Here is a 20,759-nt window from a genome sequence, read left to right on the forward strand (position 1 = left end):
AGTCTGTTTGGTCAGGGCAGAAGGGTGCTGGCACAAGTGCTGCTCTGGGTTCTTGCAGTTGCCATGTTGCTGATGCATTTCCAAGAGCCAGAAGGCTCAGGATGCCTAAGTCCTGTACCCAGATGCCTTGGGTTCCCTAAAAAGTACCTGGTTTCAGGGGAATCCAGCAGTGGCATCAGCCGAGATGACTACATTGGCCATGTGGCCAAGGACATAGAAAACAAGATGCCCAAAGTCTTTGACTTGGACCAGGTCAGGAAGCAGCTGGGGATCGGAATCTCCCCCACTTCAGTGGTGCTCCTGCAAGAGTTGGAGCGCTTCAACAAGCTTGCTGTGCGGATGGCCAAGTCTCTGGCTGAACTTCAGAGGGTGAGAGTGTCCCTCATGTGCAGATTACTACCTACATGTGGCACCTGGTTTTGTGACAGTTGTGCCTGATTGCTTGTGATTCTGTAAACAGGCCTTGGCTGGAGAAGTTGGAATGAGCAATGAGTTAGATGATGTAGCAAGGTCTCTTTTTACTGGGCAAATCCCTCTTATCTGGAGAAAACTTGCCCCTGATACCTTAAAGTCCCTTGGAAACTGGATGCTCCACCTCCTGCGGCGGCTCAGCCAGTACTCGTCATGGGTAAGTGGGAGGAAGGCTGTTCGTGGGCTCACGGTTCAGCCTGGGCGACGCCAGCTGCCTCGCAACCCCTCTCCCACCCTGCAGTGGCACCCTCTGTTGGCGGCCACCTGGGTGCTGTACAGATGGGCTCTGACTTTGCAGGCATGCCTGTATCTTTTTTTCCTTTTCTTGTTTTTAAGACTGAAGCATATTATGCACAACTTGAGTTTTCCATCTTAAGAGTCTGTCTTGGCGATGGTTTAAGTACATGTAGATCTACTTCATTTGTGTTTAGTTTCTCCATTTTACAGATATTCCATATCTTTGCCCCTGATGGACATTTAAGGGGTGACCATTGGGCCCTCCGTTCCTCCCTCCTCACATGAGTATATTCTGTGGGTAGCTTCCTACAATGAAGAGTTGGATCAGAGCACATGCATTCTCAACTCTGACAGCGCTTGTCAGATGGTTTACTAGAGAAGGTGAAACCACACTCTGTGAGAATGATTATTTCCCCACCTCTCTGCAACACTGGGTGTTCTTAATATTTTGGATCTTTTCTCCCTGATATGTAAACAATAATATCTGTTTGTATGTGGATTTCTTTAATTATGGTGAGGCTGAGTATATATTCATGTTTACAGACATTTTGTGCTTTTTGAATTCTCTTTTTGTATCTAGATGTCATTTTTATTGCATTCTCCATCTTTTAAAATTGATTTTTAAGAGTTCCACGTCTAGAAGGAAATGAGCCCTTTGTCTGCTGGTGTTGCAGATATTTCCCCCAGCTTGTCATTAAATCTTTTGACTTTGTAGTATTTTTTTCTATAGAGCAGTTTTATATTTTTATGTATCAGTCTTTTTGGCTTCTGGGTTTGGAGTCTCCACTCTAGGGTCATGACAGCATTCATTGGTGACTTGGTCTGGTACTTTGTGGGTTTATTTTTTTATATCTAAATCTTTGCTCCATCTGGAATTGGGTGGTCCAACTTGTGTTTCCCAATGGGCTGCTGGTTGTCCCAACACCATCCTTTTGCCACTATGCGAATATGCGAATTACATCTTTTGTCATGAACTGAACTTCCCCTTGGCTTTGACCCTGGCATTTGATGGCAGCCCCAGGCTCCCACCAGCTGCCCTCCCTTCTCTCCAGGTCAATGAGAGCGAGCCCAGTGTGATGTGGCTCTCAGGGCTGCACATCCCAGAATCCTACCTCACCGCCCTGGTGCAGGCCACCTGCCGGAAGAACGGCTGGCCGCTGGACCACTGCACCTTGTTCACGCAAGTGACCAAGTTCCAAGATGCAGATGAAGTGAATGAGCGTGCAGGACAAGGTATGGTCAGCTCATTAGGGATTAAGCCTTTCATTGGGGCTCCCTCCCTGAGCTATCCCCAATTCAAAGGGACAAGCATAGCGTGGGCCAAATAGGACAGGCCATGCTTGGAAGTCTGGGTGCTGCAAACACTGGTTGTTCGTGCATTACCCATGTCTTGGTATCAGAGGTTTCTTTTTCCAGTTTCTGCTGAGACCTGGGGTTGATGTCAGGAGGGCCCTGAACCACAGTCACCCTGCTCGTTTGTAGGAAATAGTCTCCAAGGACAGAATTAGATCTTGAAAGAATTGGGTCCCCAGGTGGCTTCCCTGAAAACCTTGAGGGGCCAGAGTCATGGGAGCCAGAGAGCAGGATGGACACTAAATTATGCTGTAACTTCCAAGGCCCTTAGACAGTGGTTACTGATATGCAAACTATAGCTGGAAATTGCCATTTCCTGGGGCCATGCTGTTTTAAAGGACATGTAACTGCAAGCAGAAAAATGTCCTCTTGAGCTAGCTTAGAGAGAGGCGATTCTGGTGAACAATCACGAATGCTCACAGGAAGGCCAGTGAGATCCCAGAGGAACTAGCAGGTGTTGGGGCTGCTGTTCTTTCTGGGCCAGAAGCCTGTCCCTTGCCACTCTGCATGCTTGCCATGTCTACCTCCCCAGAGGCCACTTTCTTGGCCAGACTTCAACTTCCTGCTTCCTACTCACCCTGGCAAGGGGAGACATGGGACCACTGTGGTGCCAGCTGGCTCTGATGCTTTTGTCCTTTTAGCATGGGGACCCATGGTGGTCTGGGTCTGTGTGCATTGATGCCAAATTGCTAGGAAAGGTGACCACCCCTCATCCACTTCACCAAGGGCATGAGGAGGGCCATGGGGTCTGCAGTGTCCTGTCTAGGCTGTTCCTCAAAAAAGGGAAGGTGGACAGGGAAAAAATAAGGCCCACCTCTTTTGGAAAAAGGCCTGGGCTGTGTCTGGAGAAGGAGAGCCAGTCAGTCACCTTTCTGTTCAGTATGTACATCTGATAGAGCTGTTGCACGGCAGAATTACAGGTGCTTCTGTGTGAACCCTGGGTCTCTGCCTGGTATCTCTAGGATGCTTTGTCTCAGGACTGTACCTAGAAGGCGCTGACTGGGATATAGACAAAGGATGTCTTATCAAGAGCAAACCCAAGGTGCTGGTTGTTGACCTGCCCATCCTGAAGATCATTGCCATTGAATCCCATCGCCTCAAACTGAAGGTACAATGCTGCTGCCCACTCTCCTTTCCCCTCTTCTTTCCTTCTCCTGGTTATACACAGGGCAATTCAAATAGTCCTGCCCTTTAGAACAGGTTGTTTAGCCTTTCACAGGTGGGGGAAGCCTTTGAGACGTGATAAAAGCATGCAGCCACTTCCCAGGAAAATGCACAGGCACATGTGTGTCTGCAGAGACTGCCCCAGGTGGCAGATCAAGTTCAGAAGCTGTGGTCCAGTCTGTCTTCAGGAGAGATTTGTCCCTTCCTAGGACATTGCTTGAATTATAAAGTAGTTGTATATGGTGTGGACTGCAGGCACCTCCTGCTTGGCCTGCCCAGCCCCACTTTTAGCAAGTGTGTCTGTGGAAAGCCCTGTCTACATTAAGTTAGGGGAGAGTTGCCATGCAATGCCTCAGCCACGCCTTCCAGGAGGGCCCGCTGCACCCCTTTCTGGTACTGAGGGCTTCCCTCAACCCATGGGGGCAACTCATATGCCTGTCCTTGCAGAAAACCTTTCGGACACCTGTCTACACCACCTCCATGAGAAGGAATGCCATGGGAGTTGGCTTGGTTTTTGAAGCCGATCTCTTCACCACGAAGCACATTTCTCACTGGGTACTGCAAGGGGTATGCCTCACCCTGAACTCTGATTAACCTCTGGGTGAAGAAAACTGCATTATGGATTCTAGGCCCATGGCTGGCAATGGAAATGTGGGGTGCTTGTGAAGAACCATCAAGTCTCCTGTCACTTCTTGGGGCCTCTCAAGAGGCAAGAGGGGGATTGACACTGATTTTCATTTGAAATTGGCAGTTTAAATCTCTTTTCATATAAATTAACCTGAATTGTTTTGTTTTCTGAACAATTTTTTAAGGATTCTATGTGTTTGAAAAGTAAATACTAGAGAGCATTTTAAGATGTGTTGGCGTCTTTTCCTTCTCAGAGGAAACATGATTAGGCAAAAGTGCCTGGCATGTCACTCGCACAAGTGAGCTCTCTAAGATCAGATCTCAAAGGCATGGTTCTGACATCCGGGGCTGTTTTTGCAGGTGCCTTTTTTTGGCAAAAGCTGTCTGCTGAGGTGTGAGGAAAAGACCAAGGCTGTTTTTGGGAACAGGCAGAGCCCCCTTCCCTGGGCTGGTGATGCTGGGCACAGAGCAGAGGTGGCCACAGTCACCACAGCCACTCCTCTCTGGCCCAGCTCCTTGGCTCTGGCCTGCCAGTGTGTGGGTGAGGCCCTTGAGCTTGGGGTTCAATTCCTGTATGAGCTCCTATCCTACCCCCAACTTGCTGGGTCTGTGTAGGGTTGTGCGTAGATTTAGAACCTTCAGAACAGGCAGCTACTGGGCGCTCCTTCCCTCTGTGCACCATGGGCCTAGCCTGGAACCCTGTCCTGGCCCAGCTGGAGGTGAGCAGTGGCTTTACTCTTCAAGGGTGGGTAAGGCTGAGAGCACTAGCAGGGGACTAGTTGTGGGCAAAAGTGGCTTTTGCCAGAACCTTTAGAAGTGCAAAACATTCCTAAAGGATAGCTCTGGGCAGTGAGATATAACAGAGGATTCCTCTTTTCCAATGTGCCTGGGGTGGGAACACTGGGAGAGAGGGAGTTACTAGGGGGCCTGCTATTTCCCTCCCTCCTACAGTCTCCCACCGGAGGTTTAACAAAGGACACAAAACAGAAAGAAGGCAGGCTTAGAAAATAAAGTTTGTTGGGATCTTGAACATTTGGATAAAACAAAAAATATGAACACACATTCAGGTTGTGGTGATATGAGAAGTAACGTCATCTTATTTAGTTCCTGTGACACATACAGCTGCTTGGTTATTGGTGCCGCCCTGGGAAAGGATAGGTAGGAGGTTACGGGGGGCCTCCAGCAGGAGGGAGCAGGGGCTGCTTCGGATAGGCTGTCCTGGAAACCGGAGGGATAGGGTCAAGGCTGATATGTGTTACTCCAACTTCATAATTAGGCAAGGGACTATCTGATTTTATTAACATGGAGTAGTAATGCAGCGTGAGGCCTGTGCTTTGTCCATGAGCACATTTAGATTACACAGAGTGGGATCAGAAGCAAGCGATTTGTCACACAGGTGTTTGGCCACAGCAATTAGTAGATATGTATTCTGCAGCAGGGACACGATCATAACTTGGTGTCAATAAGTGGACAATAGGAGCAGGAAGATAAGAGATCTGTTGACAGGTCTGAAAAAAATTTGGCATGCATGGGAATTAAAGGAAAAAAAAGGCGCGAATGAGTGTTTCCCAGTAGTGATCACAGTGCGTGGACAGCCAGGGTGAAGACTCGCCTGGGGCAGGCTTCACACAGTTCTGTCCGTCCCTGAGTGCTTCCTCACCACTTTACCTCCATTCACCTGGTCGACCGCCAGCGTCTCCACCTCGGGCTGGGCCTGCGGTGGGGTGGCATGGTGGATGCGGTGTGCCACCCCAATGTGAGCCTTGTGAGCCTTCTCACGGGCTGGGCTGTGCTGCTCGCTGGAGCTGCGGTTGGAGGCGATGGGGGGGATGACCAGAGGTCGCTCTTTGATGAGGTGGACCTCAGTTGACTCCCGGGCTAGCAGGAATGGCGTGGGGTCGGGCATGGCATCCACTGGTTCCCGCAAAAGTAGTTTCCGGCTCTCAGCCCCAAATTTGTAGACCTCTTCGAATTCTGGGTGCAGGGGGGCTGAGAGGCTCTTTTTCATCCGGCGGCGGGGTGTTTCAGGCAGCTTGTCTTTGGGGGGGGCCGGCTTGTAGCTGGCCAGCACGGGGCTCCCAGATGGACTGCCGTCAGAGGTCCCACTGGAGCTCATGAGCTTCCTTTTGGCGGCATGCAGCTGGGAGGTCAGATAGGCAATGGTGCTGGCACGCTGCTCCAGCTCACTGGACAGCATAGTCAGCTTCTGGCTTTTCACCTTTAACTCCTCCAGGTACTTCCTCTCCCGTTCCTTGATGGTGCTTTCCAGCACCGTGACCATGGCATTTTTTTGCTCCAGTTCCCTCAGCAGTTCGTTGTTCTCATTCTCCTTGAGTTTCAGCTGGGCTTCCAGCTCTTCACATCTTTTCTTCAGTTCATTGCTTCTGCAAGATCCATCTCCTAGAACAAGCCCCGGGACCAGATTAAGAACCCACCGAGCAGAGGCAGGGGCCTTCTGGTGGGGAGGGGTGCTGTCTAGGCTGGCCTCGCCTCCCCAAGTAGGAGTGAGCTGAGGAAGAGGGGGCCCAAAGGTCACTGGAGGGCAGGGCTGTGGATTGGGACATCCTGCTTCCACAGGGAAGCCAGCAGCTCGGCGCTAACCCCCATACAACTGGCTCTCCCCTCCCCAAAGGTGAAAGGTCAGGTTCTCTGAGCTCCTTCCAAATTAGCTGGCTTATTACTAAAAGAATGTCTCTGAAATTTAAAAAATGCTGAAATTAAAACAGCCAGTTTCAGGATATTAGACCTCAGCAGATGCTCCACCTGCTCAGGTGTGGTTTGTTAACTGCCTGCTCCATTTAAAGCACTTTTTTGAAACACAAATGTAAAATGTCTCCCATAGAAAGCCCAGAGGTTGGTGCTGCAGAGGGCCAGGAGCCAGGCTCCCACCTTTCCTGACACAGGTCCCCTCTCTCAGCAAGCTGTGTCCCTGTGCCTGCACTTAGGCTCTGACTTGGTTCAGCCCTTCAGCAAGACTCCCCGGGCTGTGCCTGAGCCCATGCAGGCAGCCCAATGGGGGTGGTTGGGCCAGGAACTAGCGTTTGTGGGCACCTCTCAGACAAGGACACAGGTTCAGAGATGTGAAAAACTTGCCTCACAGCTCTGCAGTGGAGACTGGATTCCAGAGCTAGAGACTGATGGCTGGCTCTGACTTTTTGGGAGCTCTGGGAAGCCCGGTGCTTGATCCCTCCTCCCCCAGACTCTAGAGTGCTCCTCTTTGCTGACGGGCACCCCGAGAACCAGCATATCCTGCTTTGCCAATATTCCACTCTTCCACGGGAACGCTGTGGCACCTCCTGCTCTGCACACACATCCTCCTAGAAGTTTCAGCCCTTCTCCGAGAAAGCTGTATGAGTGCTGAGCTGTATCAGCAACTGCTCTTTATCACCTAAAGCAGTATTTCCTGAGCTGGCCTGAGCATTCAATCACTGCTGCACTTTGTGAACTTAAAATTCCCACATCCCCTCCCAGACTTTTGGAAGCAGAACCTGAGGGCGGAGATCCAGACTTTGTATTTTCAAACCTAGGGTGTCCCTAGAGCTTCCCAGGATTGGGCAAGCTCCATGTGCATTGAGGTAAAGCAGTGATTCTGCCACTGGCGAGGGGAGATGCCACACCAGCACCACCCGAGAGGCATGCATGCCGCCTCTACACGGGGCACCCGTGCTAGTCATTAACGGCCCCGCCGTGATGAGGGCCTGGGTGGGGTGGGCTGGCGGCCTTGGGACAGGGCTAAGAACATCACCTGGAGAGGATACAGGTCAAGAATCGTGTTTCTTCAGCTTAGCCGGACCAAGAGAGACAAAGAGGTAAGAACATCCTGATTTCTGATATGGATGGCAGGAATGTGGGCTGGGGTTCCCGACTGAGGGTGGACATCCTATTGCCCTGGATCCCAGGAGGCCCAGTTCCTGGCCTGGGGTCTGCAGAGGAGGAGCCTGGCTCCTGCCTCTGCAGTCAGCCTCGAGAGTAGGCTCCTGTGCCCAGCCTCCTCCTCTACCACACACAGACAGAAAGATGTCTTGGCTCCTGAGAGGCACACTTAGCAGACTGTAACACAAGTAAGGCAAATGGAAAAATCAAGATTTGGTAATCACTGAGATTCATGAAAATGGTCCATGTCTTTCTCAAGGAATTGGACACACTCACGGAGAACTGCTGTTGTGAAGCCTCTATAGGAAAAGCCGTTTTAACTCAAATGTGGATTCCATGCTTTCTAAACCCCCACCCTGTTCTGGGGAGCAAGCTCTTTGTAATAGGCCCCAGAGGCCCAGTTTCTATTTCCTCTGACCCAGCTGCCATGAGGCTGATATCTTTGGGGGTGGGTCCCTGAGGATTCTGGTTGGGGGAAAGCATTTCTGGGACTATAGAGATGTTCAATGCTCCTTTGGGGCGGTCTAGCAATTTGATCATTCCCTCAGCCAGTATTTTGAGAGCACCTGCCCTGTGCCAGGCCCTGTGCTGAGCTCAAGGGACCCTGCTCCTCCTCTTCTTTCTTTTTGGTTTAAATCACATCTATTTCTTGGTTACAGAAGGAATGCATTTCACTGTAGAAAAATCAGAAAATCCAGAAAAGCATATAATAGATGTTCCAAATATCAAATGTGTCAACCAAAAGAAAATAAAACTGCTTATGCCTCTGGCCCCAGATAGTCCCTCATGAAGGAAGGTCCAAACTTCCTTCCCATCTTTTTGTAGCACTGATTACACATGCAACTCTTCATAGAAACTGTTTTCTTCTAAGTGTGTAACTAGTGAAAACAAATGGCACCAACATGGGCCGCAGCAGGAATAATACCATGAGTAACTTTTGGGGAGGGAGTTCTTACCTGTCTGTTCCGAACTTTTGAGTATCAGCTCATAGGTTAAATCTAAAAAGGAAATCATATACATTAATTTTGTATGGTTATCGTAGATTTCAAAAATTTCATCAGCTCTGAAAATGTAGAACTGAGTCCCACAATTGGCCAGTAAGTCCTGCCTGGCAGCATGAGGGGCAAGCATGAGGACAGCAGAAACTGTCAGTGGCCACTGTCCTTCCTAGGGTTCATAGGGGACCCCTTTTCCCTGAAATGCATCCCAACACCCACAATTAGCAAGCACCTTGCTCTGTATAATATACTTTACTCATCGCTTCCAAAATGCACTGGAAATTCTAACCACTGTGTTGTGATCTTTCAAGTCCTCAAAATGCCAAGAAATGGCTTTATAGCTTTATGCTTGGCACATATCGATTAGGCAAAGAGGATGAGGTAAGGCATTCAAATGGACTCCAGTGGTGGTGGGGTTTTAACTACACCAGAGATGAGTAAAACCCCCTTCTCTGTCTCATGAGCAAGCCCGGCATAGCTTCTGAGCCAACTATCCGAAGCTGTCCTGGTAACACACTCTCTGCAGCCCTCGCAGGCCCAGAGGTCATGCAGGCCTCTGGGCACCTGTGCAGTGTTGTTGCAGTCGCCTGATCTCCGCGTGTAGCCCCTTGAGTGTGCTGGCATGCTCCCGCTGAAGGAACAGGAGGTTCTTCTGTGCGCTGTGCAACTGGTTCTCCAGGTTTGTGGCTGCCATACTGACCTCCAGATGACCTGTGGGAAACACAGGCCATGGTCACTGGCCTTGACAAGGAGAGTCACGGGTGCTAGGCTGGAAGAGGCTGCTGCCTGCTCACTGCCCTCCGTGGCTTTGCAGGGTTGTGGCCAGCATGAGACCTGGATCCCAAAGTGGAGGGGTACGTTAAATCCTGGTCTCCCTGATTTCAAACCCTAGCCTCCCCATATGCCACCTAACTTCAAAAGACTGGGCACAGTCACTCTCTAAGTTCTCCCTGACAAGGTAGTGCTGACTGCCGCCTTATAGGGACACTGGGCAGTTGGGAAATGGAGCAGCTATTTCCTTGAAATGGTGTCTAGAGCTGGCCCAAGCCAGGAGAACGAGAAAGAGGTGGGGAGAATTCCAGAGAGAAGCCCCCTGAGGCCACAGAGCTAAGAGGAGCCCCACATCTTTCTTGGGGCCAGGTGGTGACTGCAAGAGTCTGGCCCTAGACCCTGCCCTCCCCCACCCCCACATGGTGGCTTCAATGCTCAATCATAAGCCATTCAGTCAGGGACTTGGATTCTCTCTACTTCACTGTAACTCAAGAAATGTGGTGAAGTCACTAAGTCTTTCTGGAAAAGCTATCAGAGTAATTCAAGATGACTTGCACAGCACTGGAAAATGCAAAGGATGAAATGTAGATCATTTACTTATAAATTATTCTTAATAATACAAGCTTCAGAGTGACCTCTTCCTAATTTGCTGTATTTGCTGTGCCAAAGAGCACTCCCTGGAGGGAACATCACCTCTCAAAGGGCTCCCAGGATGTGGCATGTATTTGTGGGATGGGGAGTTGGATGGCTCTAGAGATGACAGTAGGCCCACGCCACACTGGGCTGCTAGCACCAATTACTGTTCCAGTAAGACCAGCGACATATTTAGGCCCCACCTCCGCAGCTAAGAATAGTTCATAATTGGATTTCAAAATGACATTTTTATTCACATGAGAAAGCTTCCCTGTGACCTCAGGCCACAGGCTCCACACTTCAAAGCAAAGTTAGGAAACTCAGAGAAGGAAATAGAAGGCGGCAGACAAAGCCAAGCAAGGGGATGACACTGACACATCCTGAAAAGGGACAGGGTGAAAAGAGACCGAAGGACACTCCAGCCAGGCATAAGCATCCATGGAGCAGTGACCAAGGTGGTGGCAGTGCAGGCCGGGTGGCAGAATTAACTGGTGTGATTTGTTAGAGGAAGCAGTTGGGCAAAGTGTACCTGCAGACTGAGAACTTATCATCCCCCTGACTTAGCAACTTCATATCTAGGAATCTACCAAAGGGAAATAATTACCTTGGGTGAAATGATGTAGTTGTGAGAACAGTCAGCACAGTGCAGTTTATAGTCGGGAAAGCCTGGAAACAAAATCCAACCAGCAATAGTTTCTATGAGACAAGAGATTTCTCCAGGTTCTACCTAACCCAGCTGCAGGCAGGCAGGGTGTGTACGTCCAAGTGCTGTCCTCAGCAGCCTTCCACCCTGAAGCATCTCTCTGCTGCAGCCACATGTTCTCTTTCTACAGGGCGCTGGGCCAAACCCTGATTTCTAACTGGAAGCCCGCAGTTCCTGAGATCCCGATACTGTGTCAGCACATGGCCTTGGGAGGAGGACGCTGGCTTTACAAAGGAGCCAGCTGAGAAGGGACCCCCTTTGACCTACTCCTTCCCTCAGAGCAGACCAGTGACAGCTCCACAGCCCCAAAGCCAAAGGAAGGAACAGCAGGACTGCAAATTGGCTTGCAGGAGAGCTACTGCTTGTACTTCTGCTCAGCAATCCTGAGCCATTCACAGCACTTTCCTCACCTGAGCACTTTCATCACCTCACCTGGAAGATTAATTCCTAGGATCTATGGTGGGGTTTGGAAATGGAACCCTAGAGGGGTTGCCTTACCATTCACTCTGCAAGACAGACCCAATTCTGAGATTCTGTCAGCTAATGGACAAAAGCAGAGCCCATGTTTCAGGGCCTTGACCTTGAAGAGAAAGAACAATTTAAAGTTGACCTGGAACCTTATGGGTCTGAAATGCTAAAGAATGGACCTGGGCAGACAGTCCCACCTCTCCCAGGAAGCGTTCCCACTGTCTGCCAGCTGGGCAATCAGTCCCCCTGGTGCCGAGAGCATTTTGCCCCCTTCTCATTTCCAACCCACCACAGCTCTTGGTGCTCCTACTTCAAAGGAGTTCTCAGATCCACTTGCCTTTCTCCATGTGCACTCCTAAGCCACCATTGCAATCACCTGAATCGCTGCAGATAAACCTCCCTCTGTCTCTCTTGCCTCCTTGCTTCAATTTTCCACACAGTAGCTGGAGTGATTTATTAGAAACAGGAGCCTTCGGTAAAAACCTTCCATGGTTCCCAGAACTCTGAGAATCGAGTTTGGTCCATGCCGGCCTGCAACTGGCTTGCTACCCCCTCACTGGCCCTTCTCCTGCCTCTGTGCCTCCAGGTCCCCCACTGGACCATGCTCTTCCCACCTTGGTGCCTTTTCATGGGCTCCTCTGTAGAAACTGAGCCTCTGGGCCCTCTCTTGTGCCCACCTCCCCTGGGAGCTGATGTCTGCTTATCCTCCACATGTCAGCAGAAGTTCTCCTCCAGAGGCTTGGGCTCCCCAGACCGGGCGAGGTCACGCACTCCCAGCACTTCACGGCCTGTCCACAGTGTCAGTCAACCATCTTGTGATGGTATGTGCCAGTCTCTCACCTTCACACACAAACTACAGGCTTGGTCTCTGCTGTATCCCAAGCCCTTGCACAGTTCCTGGCACATGGGAGGTCTGCGGTCAGCACTTGTTAAACCAGTGGGCCCACATGCCAGTCTGTTGAGTGTACACGTGGCACCAGGGTTGCATCAAGCCATCAGGGCTGAGGAGCCTTTGAGCCTATGAGCTTCCCGCTTAGATGCATACTTTGCAGGCATGCCTTGTTCAAAGAAAACGTGATATGCTAAAATTTCAAAACAGTTTTTGTCCGACACTGATAGTACAAAATGGGGTGTGCCCAAAAGTGCTTCTCTAATTTGCCATAGGAGCAGGGAGGGAGTAAAATATAACCCCTGCAGCCATCCCATTCTAATCATAGTGTGGTGTGAATTTTACATTTAACAAACTCAAATATAATTTAAATATTCAAATTCTAACTGCCTCGGTGAATCAGCGACTTTGAATTGTACTAAATCTGTAATTCATTAACTTACTGTGGTTACAGAAATAAATCCCTGCCCTTGAAGCTTCCCATTCTCATGGGCAGTCACAGGAAGAAAGTGAACAGGATGAGTATGACTATACAATGCGCACAGCTGCCAAGTGAGCTTGATGACTCCATCTGGAGCTCTGACAGTCAGAAGACAAGGGGTTTTCAACCCTGTCATATTTCTCTTGACCGGGGTCTCCCATTCTCCGTGGACTTCAAAGGCCCTAGTGAGGAGATGCCACTGTGCAGGGCACTCTCCAGCTGTTGGATGTAAAGGAACAAGACAGGTCCATTTGGTCCAAAGAAACAAGTCACATCTCCAAATTACTAAATTATTTTCTATTATCTCCAAAGGATAACAATATCACTGATTTCCTGAAAACAAAGAGTTGCTGAAGCTTAAAAGGTGATGTTTTAAATTTCTTATCCTTAGCTCTTGATGACATGTAATCACTAATGACTTAATCTTTCCAATAAATTGACATGAATGAAACTAGAGAAACAGCCTGTTTAGGCCAAGGAGACATATCTGAGAGGTGGAGATAATGTGGAGGAAGAAATGAGTTGGTCCTAAGAGGCTTAATTCAGAATCTCCAAGACACGTTGGGAGTCAGAAACATGAAGGATGATTCATGACCCTTTTCTAAAAGGGTCAGCAAGATGGATGAAGGTCAAAACTTAGGGCATCTACTCCTGATGAATAATGCATCCTGCTGGAGTAGAGGCATTCACCCCATCTCAGCTGTGTGTCAACCAGTAATGGAGAACGACATCCACAGAGCATGGCATGCAAAATGCCGCACTTTCTGTGTCAAAAGGGCAAATACTACAAATTGCGGACCTTTGTATTGCAGCCTTTTGTCTTGAGGCAATCCAGTTTTGTTTCTGAGTGTTGCTGGGGGCCATCAGCAGCTTTATTCACTTGGTCAGCCTCAGGCTGCACAGCCTGGATGCTGGCCCTCTTCTCTCCCCAGCTGCCCTCAGCTGAGGATAATGGGCTCCAAGTGACTGTCATTTCCACAGTAGCAGCCAGAGACCAAGCCCACCTCATGAACGCAGAGCTCAGCCAGCCGTTCTCCCCAAAGACCTTCAGTGGAGGCGATGGGATGGGCAGAAGACCTGTTAGTCAGGTTACCGGGTTAACTCACATATATATTTTTTCCTGTGGTAAACTCACAAGGTATTACAATTCTGTTAATTTACTGTTCAATCTCCATGTTCAGAAACATAATGCTAGAAAGAAGGCTTTCAAATCCTTGGAGATGGGTTTTGAAGACCTGACTGGGCCAGCTTCTCAGAGTGGGAGGGATACGAGGTCATCTGGTAATAACACGCTTTTAATGACAGTCCCTAAAGGGACAGGAGGCCAGCCTCAGGAATCTGATCTGTGGCTGCCTGAGGACAAATGGCCTGTCAATGACTCCAGTCCAATCCTCACCCTAATTCAAAAGCACTGTCCTTCTCTCTCTGCAGGGCATTAATGTGTAATTGATGACACAGTAATTTTATTTATGGGCTACCTCCACCTGCACAAAGTGCCTCCCCCCACTTTGAGAAGTTGCACCTTCTCAAGAAACCTCTGTGAGGAGAACCAGCAATCTCCTACCTCTAGAGACAACATATGACAGGGAGTGCTGCCCCAGAGCCTGGCAGCTTCTCAGGGGATTCCATGCAGAAAGACGGATGCTCTCCGAAATGTATTCATCGAACGTCAAATGCTCTGACACTGAAGGATCAGCAGCCTGTGGGAGTCAGCAGGCTCTGAGCATGGAGGTGGCGACAGGCTTGGGACAGCATTGCCCAGGTAGGGGGCAGGATCCCCGGCTCTCTCCCCTCCAGGTTAGACAGCTGAAAAGGCACCCCTGGCCATCCAGGTTGGCAGGAAGACTCACCACTGTGCCCTGCTTTTAACGGCTGCAACATCCCTGGAAGCTGGGTGAGGTGGGCATTATGGGCCTCGCCAGAGCCTCTATACAGCAGCTGTGCTGGCCCAGGGAAAAATGAGGCCCCTGGAGTCACACGTACATCCTGATCCTCGGGCTGCTCTCATCCTTTCCTTCTCCAAGGCCAGGCCGACAGGGCCCCGGGGACTGAGTAAGCAGTCAGGCTGTTCCTGGGGAATGCGACACCTCAGCTGGGCCACCAGCTGCTGGAAACAGTTTTGGTGTTACCATGGGGAAGAACCAAAGCCAGGCTCATCCGTTTCGCTCTAAACACACACTTTTCTTTTCTCTAATACTAGTTTCTCCTAAGCACGCACACACAGGGCTTGACCACATTTTCATCTTCACTCACGACTCGGATCATGTCACGCTCCTCTGATGCTCTGAGTCAAGCCCCACTTCCGCAGAGGCCCTGCTTGGGCAGCCTGCTCTCCCCAGCCTCGTCCCATGCAGGGTCCTCCTGGCTCCAGGCTCCATCACGCTGCTCCCCGACATCTGCTGTGCCCCTCCCAGCACAGGGCCTTTGTATACCTTGTCCCTCTGGCTGGAATGCTCTTGGCAAACCACCTCCCATCCCCTTGCCTAATTAACTTCACATCTGAACTTCTGCATTATGTACAGGCTGAGTGGAGATCTCAGCAAGAATTACACTGCATCAGTCAAAAAGCCCTACAGCAGCACTGATTTGAACACGACCTCATCTCATAATTTCCTAACATGCCAGAAGCATCCTTGGGACCACATTTCTTAGAGCAAAAGAAAAGGAGTATCTTTGATAGGAAAGGGTCTCACCATTTAAAATGGGAAATTTCTTTGTTCCTGGGCATTAAAAGCATACTTATCTTTTCACTCAACACAAAACCTGTGTAAACAGGGTAATAATTTTAGAATCTGAAAAATAGCACCCCAGTACTCATGTGATAGCTGTGAATTAGTTATAACAAGCTATTTTAGATTCCAGTCATGAATAAGTTATAACCCATTCACATTTGGTTCTCTCATGCCACAAGCAAGCAGAGCTACTGGAGGCCGGCTGGTCACTCTGCGTGCTCTCCAAAGGCCAGTGACCCTACAGGAGTGCCTGTCTGGAACAGACTGTAGCGTCTGAGTGTTCTGGGCACAGGGACCTCTGTGACTCTTTTGCGGGAACTTTCTGTGCTGCTCTGGTATCCTAGAGCTTAAACTCTGCTATGGAGAAAATGAAGGTTGGCCGGGGACAAAGGCAGCAAGTATAGAGTTAAAGGCAAGAGAAGAACAGATACAAATGATGCCCAGCAGAAGATAAGTGCCCTAGAGAGTAGAGGGTGGAAGAAATGTTTAAAATCAGCTATTCCAACCTGTGTATTTCAAGGTTAAGAAAACTGAGGCCCAAGGAAGATTTGCTTACCACCATGGGATAAGACAGACCAAAATGGATAGACTCGGGAGGGGTTATACTGTGTTTGGGGCTACAGCCAAACCCCATTGTGTCACCCACATCGTCATCATATCTAACTCAGAGTTTTCACAACTGCCAAACTCTATCACTTATGGTGTAGGGAATATGTAAGGGCTCCATAAATGCTATCTAAAATCCTTTATGTAAATATTGGGCAAGTTATATAAATATACCTCCAAGTTGCTTTGTTAGTCCTACCCTAGGGCATTTCCTGAACATCACCTAAGCATGGAAATGACCTAGCAAAAAAATTCCAGTTAACTTCCAAAGAGGGAACCATAAAAGCAAATAGAAGCATTTTCTGCTGGCTTTTATCTTCCATTTTCACTGGAGAGGAGCCATTCAGGGAAGTCAGGTAGAGCAGGACATCCTAAGGGATAGTAAAACCTACTTCTTACTTTGAAGCAATCTATAGTACTCTGCAAGAAGCTAAAAAGGTCGAAGGCTAATTAGGCCATCAAATCTCAATCCAAAATACCTGTTTATAGGAAAGGAAATTTCCTGTCTCTGAAAATGAATACCGGTGCTATTCTGAATTCAAACCAATCCTGGATAGAGAAACTGTTTTAAGTTGCAGGACCCCACTATTTCTATCTGTACATGTATTTAAGAAATTCAACTAGTAAGTTATTTGAGAATACCCAAGAGTGAGGGCACTGAGAAAAAGCACCTCATTGCAAGGGAGAATAAGCATTCAACCACCACTCCAGAAATATCTTGGTAAAAAGAATGAACACCATTATAGAGAGGAAGCAAAAAAATGTTGAAAGCAAAAGGTGCAATTATTTTTTCAAGTAACAAAAAATCTTGTTCATTAATTATTTTTAAAGAATTAGAATTTTTAAAAAAATGGATAAAACATGTGTGGTTAAGTACTTAGCACAAGAGCCAGAATCTTGGGGTTCAGTCTAACATGGTCATGTTCAAGGTGTAGACTTTCTAAGCCCTCCAACGTACAGAACACTAGTATTATCTACATGACATTGTGGCTGGCAGGATAAGACGAGCTATTTCAGATAAAACACCTGGCAGTATGTCTAGCATATTGTGATAAAGTGGTAACTGAACTGTATTTGGACTCACCCAAATGTGAAAACTTTGGATGGAGGTGTTTGGTGGGGTTTGGCCCAATGAAGGGGTAGGCAACATACATACTTTAATAGGTATATCTCTATAAAATAAGAAAATTCCAATAGGAAAAAAAGTATCTTATTTTTTTGCAAGGTAACCACTTTACAAGGTAATCTGAACATCTAACAATTAGAGGTTAGTATGGTACATCTAAACTATGAAGTAATTGAAAATGAGGACATAGATCTATATTTATTGACAAGGCAACATGTCTCTGATAGGTTATATTTAAAAATATATTAAAAGCTGTATATGTAATATAATATTTTTGTACATATAAGTAGAGAAAATATCTATAAGGATAAACAAAGTGATAAAAGGGCTTATCTATAGATGTATTGTGGGTAATTTTTATTTTTTAAAAACTCTATTTTGGTATTACCTAAAGCTTCTTTAATGATAAACATACATTACTTCATAGTCAGAAAAAAATTATAAAGTGATTTTTTTTAAAAAAGCTAATCAGAAACTATCCACTAGCAAAGTGGTATCATATGTTTTAATTATATTTGTTCCAGAGTAGTCCTGGATTGCTAGAATTATAATTAGTTTACCAGAACCAAGAATTATTAACCGGAAGGCAATTTTTACAAAAAGCAACAATTTAGTGTCCCTGAAATATGCAGAATACAATGAGTGCTTGAGTACCCCCCCAACCCCCATGCATTATACATTCCTGTAATTCTCTGACATTATCCATCATAAAATATAAGTCCCATCAACAATTCTTTAGACACTGACAGCCATTTCTTTCTGGAAAAATGTATGGTCTAACATTAAAGTTGTGATAGATGTGATTAGAGAGATTGGCAATTAGACATGGAAATATGATACATGGGTGTCTGGGAAGTCTGTAGTCACTGGAGGCCTACATGATAGATTTATTAACCACATTTCTCTGAAGTCTGATTATCTCATACTTTAAGAGTTTCTATTCAGCTTCTACTTAAAAACCATGTCAGGTATCTGCATACTAGTAGAGGCTTGGTTCCTCCATTTTGAAATGTCTCAGGAAGAAAGCACGTCTGCTTCACATTGTCTAAAAATGTCTCTAAAGTTGTGCAGGCCAAGGTGGGCAAATGCGTGAGCTCCCACAGTTTGAAATCATACAGTATCTTCTGGGTCTCCTAGAACACTAGGTGACTTAATAGCCAGAATGCCCACCCAGTACAGGCTCAGGTCAGCAGTATCAAAGAGAAAGTCTTAAGAGATGAACTGCTCCTAGGGGAGGAGGTGACCAAACAGCTGGTGGGCTGTGGTAGCCATGCCCAGCCCTTCCGGCCCTCACTGTATCCCTCCTGCCCTCTCTGGGCAAACTCCAGGGTGACTGCCTCTGGAAAAGATCACCCAAAAGCCCTCATTTCATAAGCTAGAGCCAAAAACATTTGCAACCAAATAGAGATGCTATTTGTGAACCTCTAACAAGCTTGTCATTTACCAAGATGACCCTGAGCCAACAATTTAGAAACATGTAAGTCTTACAACTTCTCATACAAACAGCTCTACCTAGCAGTATTTTCCTTTCAGAAGGGACACAAGCAGGCCATGTCTGTTTAGCGTTTCTATTTCTACACCTGATTGTGATTACTGCAGACTTTGTATACTGGTTGATAAAAAGACAGAATGACCCAAATGTCAAACTGTCTTTTTACACTAATGAAATAGGAGATACTTTTTAAATCTTAGTGCTTGATGATCACAATCTAAATTGTATTTCCTAGGCTGAGAAGACTTCTTTACTGGCCTTAAAAATATCCCTGTATATGATTTGCCAAACAGATGAACCAGTTCAACTGATTTAACTGATATAAGGTTTCTTTTATCCATTTTGGGGGCCCAGCTAATTATAGTATAGGTTTAAGGATAGAAAGGTATCATCAACTGAAGCTCTATACACTATAATTAAGCCATATTTTTCTTTTATTACTTACTAAAGGTAAAACTCAGTTGTTTCTTTAGTGCTAACAGAACGTACTTAGCTAAACCCTTACTGGGTATCTGAGAAGATGAATATGTATGGAGAAAAGAGACTTTATCCTTGATACAGTCAAGAGAGCTGTATCCAGCCCTAGCCATGTCAGCTTGGGCAGAATTGTAATATTTGCTGGGCAGTCAAGCAAAAGCAAGTCATCTCTCTGACTTGCCCATCTATAAAATGGGCCCATGCTAATTATTTCAGAAGAGTTTAAACAGGGAGGTCATTAGAAACCTTTGAAATTATTAAAACAGCCCAAGAATAGCCAATTCAAAAGCTAAAGTCACCATGCCAGTCATTTTAGTAATTACATATCCTCTGGTGATCATTAACAAAATATTGTTTTCATCAGACATTTATTTCTATGGAATGACAAGGCTTGAGGACCAATATTTTTAAAATAAGATAAACTTATTCCTTTAAGAAGGCATTTACCTAGATCTTCATCTCCTAACACTTTTTTTTTGATGGTTTCAGCATATCCACCTAAGGCTGGCTGACCCTTGGATTTTCCATCTAGTCATCTGACAGTTCCAACATCACATTATTCTTTAAAAGTTTCCTTGAGCTTCCTGTGCTGTGTAAATAAATAAGCCACATTTACTGGTGACATTTCAGGCTGGCTCCCAGAAAGTTCTTTTTCTTCACAATGATTATGATGTCAGGGAATGAGAGATTTCCCAGAATCTTATATTTTAGTCTCTAAGTTGGTGAGGTAAGTGGAGAAACTTCCCAGAAAACATCAATCCATTTTAAGCAGGTCTGTCATTTAAAACTAACAAGCAACCCTGAGATCCAGAGGAGTAGGTGTGAGAAGGATGCCGAGAATGCAGGAGCCCTGCATGTTACCTGAAGACTTGTTCTCGAAACAAATTGGATTGTATTAGATAAATGAGCCATTAATACATTAACCCAGTAGAAATAAGTAAGTGAACTAAGAGGTAGGGAAGCTATATTCCATAGATTATATATCACCTGTGGGAGGAGAGCACAAAAAAGTCAGGGTAAGTGAACAATCACTGCATGTTTTGCTCGTTGGGGTTTTTTGAAGAATGGGATGCAAGCAGTGTTTTCTTACTCTGTCTTGGACCTTGCTAGAGGCCATGGTTTCTCATTTGCATGCTTGTCACTTTTTCCATCCATATAACTGCGTTTGTTCTCCTCTTGGATATGACCACATGCCCCCACAATGGGACTAATTATAATCCTTGGTTTGTGACACACTCTTTCAGGGCCACTTTTTAGATTCTTTTAGTAATAAGCACCGCTGGTATCCACATTTCTGGAACTCAGCAATTTTGGTTCAGAGTGCCCACATTTTCCATTTGGAGTCCAAAACTCTTAGGCTGGGTGTTCCAGCTTCTCCTAGTTGATCCAACTTTGGTTCAGTCTATCGGTCAGCAGGGAGCCTGTGGAGTTTGTTTTTCCTTCTGCTTTTCATAATCGGCAGGATGGTCACTGCACGTCATTCAGGGCAGACGCTTTCCTGGCTGGTTGTGAGAGGAGACAAAGCAGCTTCGATCTCAGTGCAACAGCTGCTATGTGCATGCCCTGTGATGCTTCTCAGCTGGCTCTACCCTGCTTTTCTAGGGTGTGACTGCTCTGAACTGTGCTCACAGTGATGCTGTTGGATGACAGTCTGTTCC

The 20,759-nt window shown here is 47.0% G+C and overlaps 2 protein-coding genes across 6 annotated transcripts in view; one reads left to right on the forward strand and one right to left on the reverse strand.

The window, feature by feature from the left end:
- DNAH10 (dynein axonemal heavy chain 10) overlaps positions 1-4,619 on the forward strand; it is a 134,462-nt gene extending 129,843 nt beyond the window's left edge. The window contains exons 75-79 of the mRNA XM_037014245.2: positions 158-369; positions 461-628; positions 1,761-1,941; positions 3,024-3,169; positions 3,673-4,619. Of these exons, the coding sequence (XP_036870140.2) occupies positions 158-369; positions 461-628; positions 1,761-1,941; positions 3,024-3,169; positions 3,673-3,819 (854 nt within the window). The 3' untranslated portion in view covers positions 3,820-4,619. The remainder of the gene's footprint in view (positions 1-157; positions 370-460; positions 629-1,760; positions 1,942-3,023; positions 3,170-3,672) is intronic.
- Positions 4,620-4,847: 228 nt separating this feature from the next.
- CCDC92 (coiled-coil domain containing 92) overlaps positions 4,848-20,759 on the reverse strand; it is a 29,005-nt gene continuing 13,093 nt past the window's right edge. For 3 of the 5 annotated variants that reach the window (XM_017681273.3, XM_017681278.3, XM_017681277.3), the window contains exons 2-4: positions 9,288-9,434; positions 8,682-8,723; positions 4,848-6,252 (exon numbers count right to left, since the gene is read on the reverse strand). In XM_017681273.3, the coding sequence (XP_017536762.1) occupies positions 5,477-6,252; positions 8,682-8,723; positions 9,288-9,417 (948 nt within the window). In that variant the 5' untranslated portion in view covers positions 9,418-9,434 and the 3' untranslated portion in view covers positions 4,848-5,476. Of the gene's footprint in view, positions 6,253-8,681; positions 8,724-9,287; positions 9,435-10,731; positions 10,794-14,518; positions 14,773-20,759 lie in introns of all 5 variants that reach the window. The other 2 variants (XM_017681275.3, XM_073222323.1) reach the window with 2 other exon arrangements.

This window comes from Manis javanica, chromosome 15, assembly GCF_040802235.1.
Source record: "Manis javanica isolate MJ-LG chromosome 15, MJ_LKY, whole genome shotgun sequence".
NCBI lineage: Eukaryota > Metazoa > Chordata > Mammalia > Pholidota > Manidae > Manis > Manis javanica.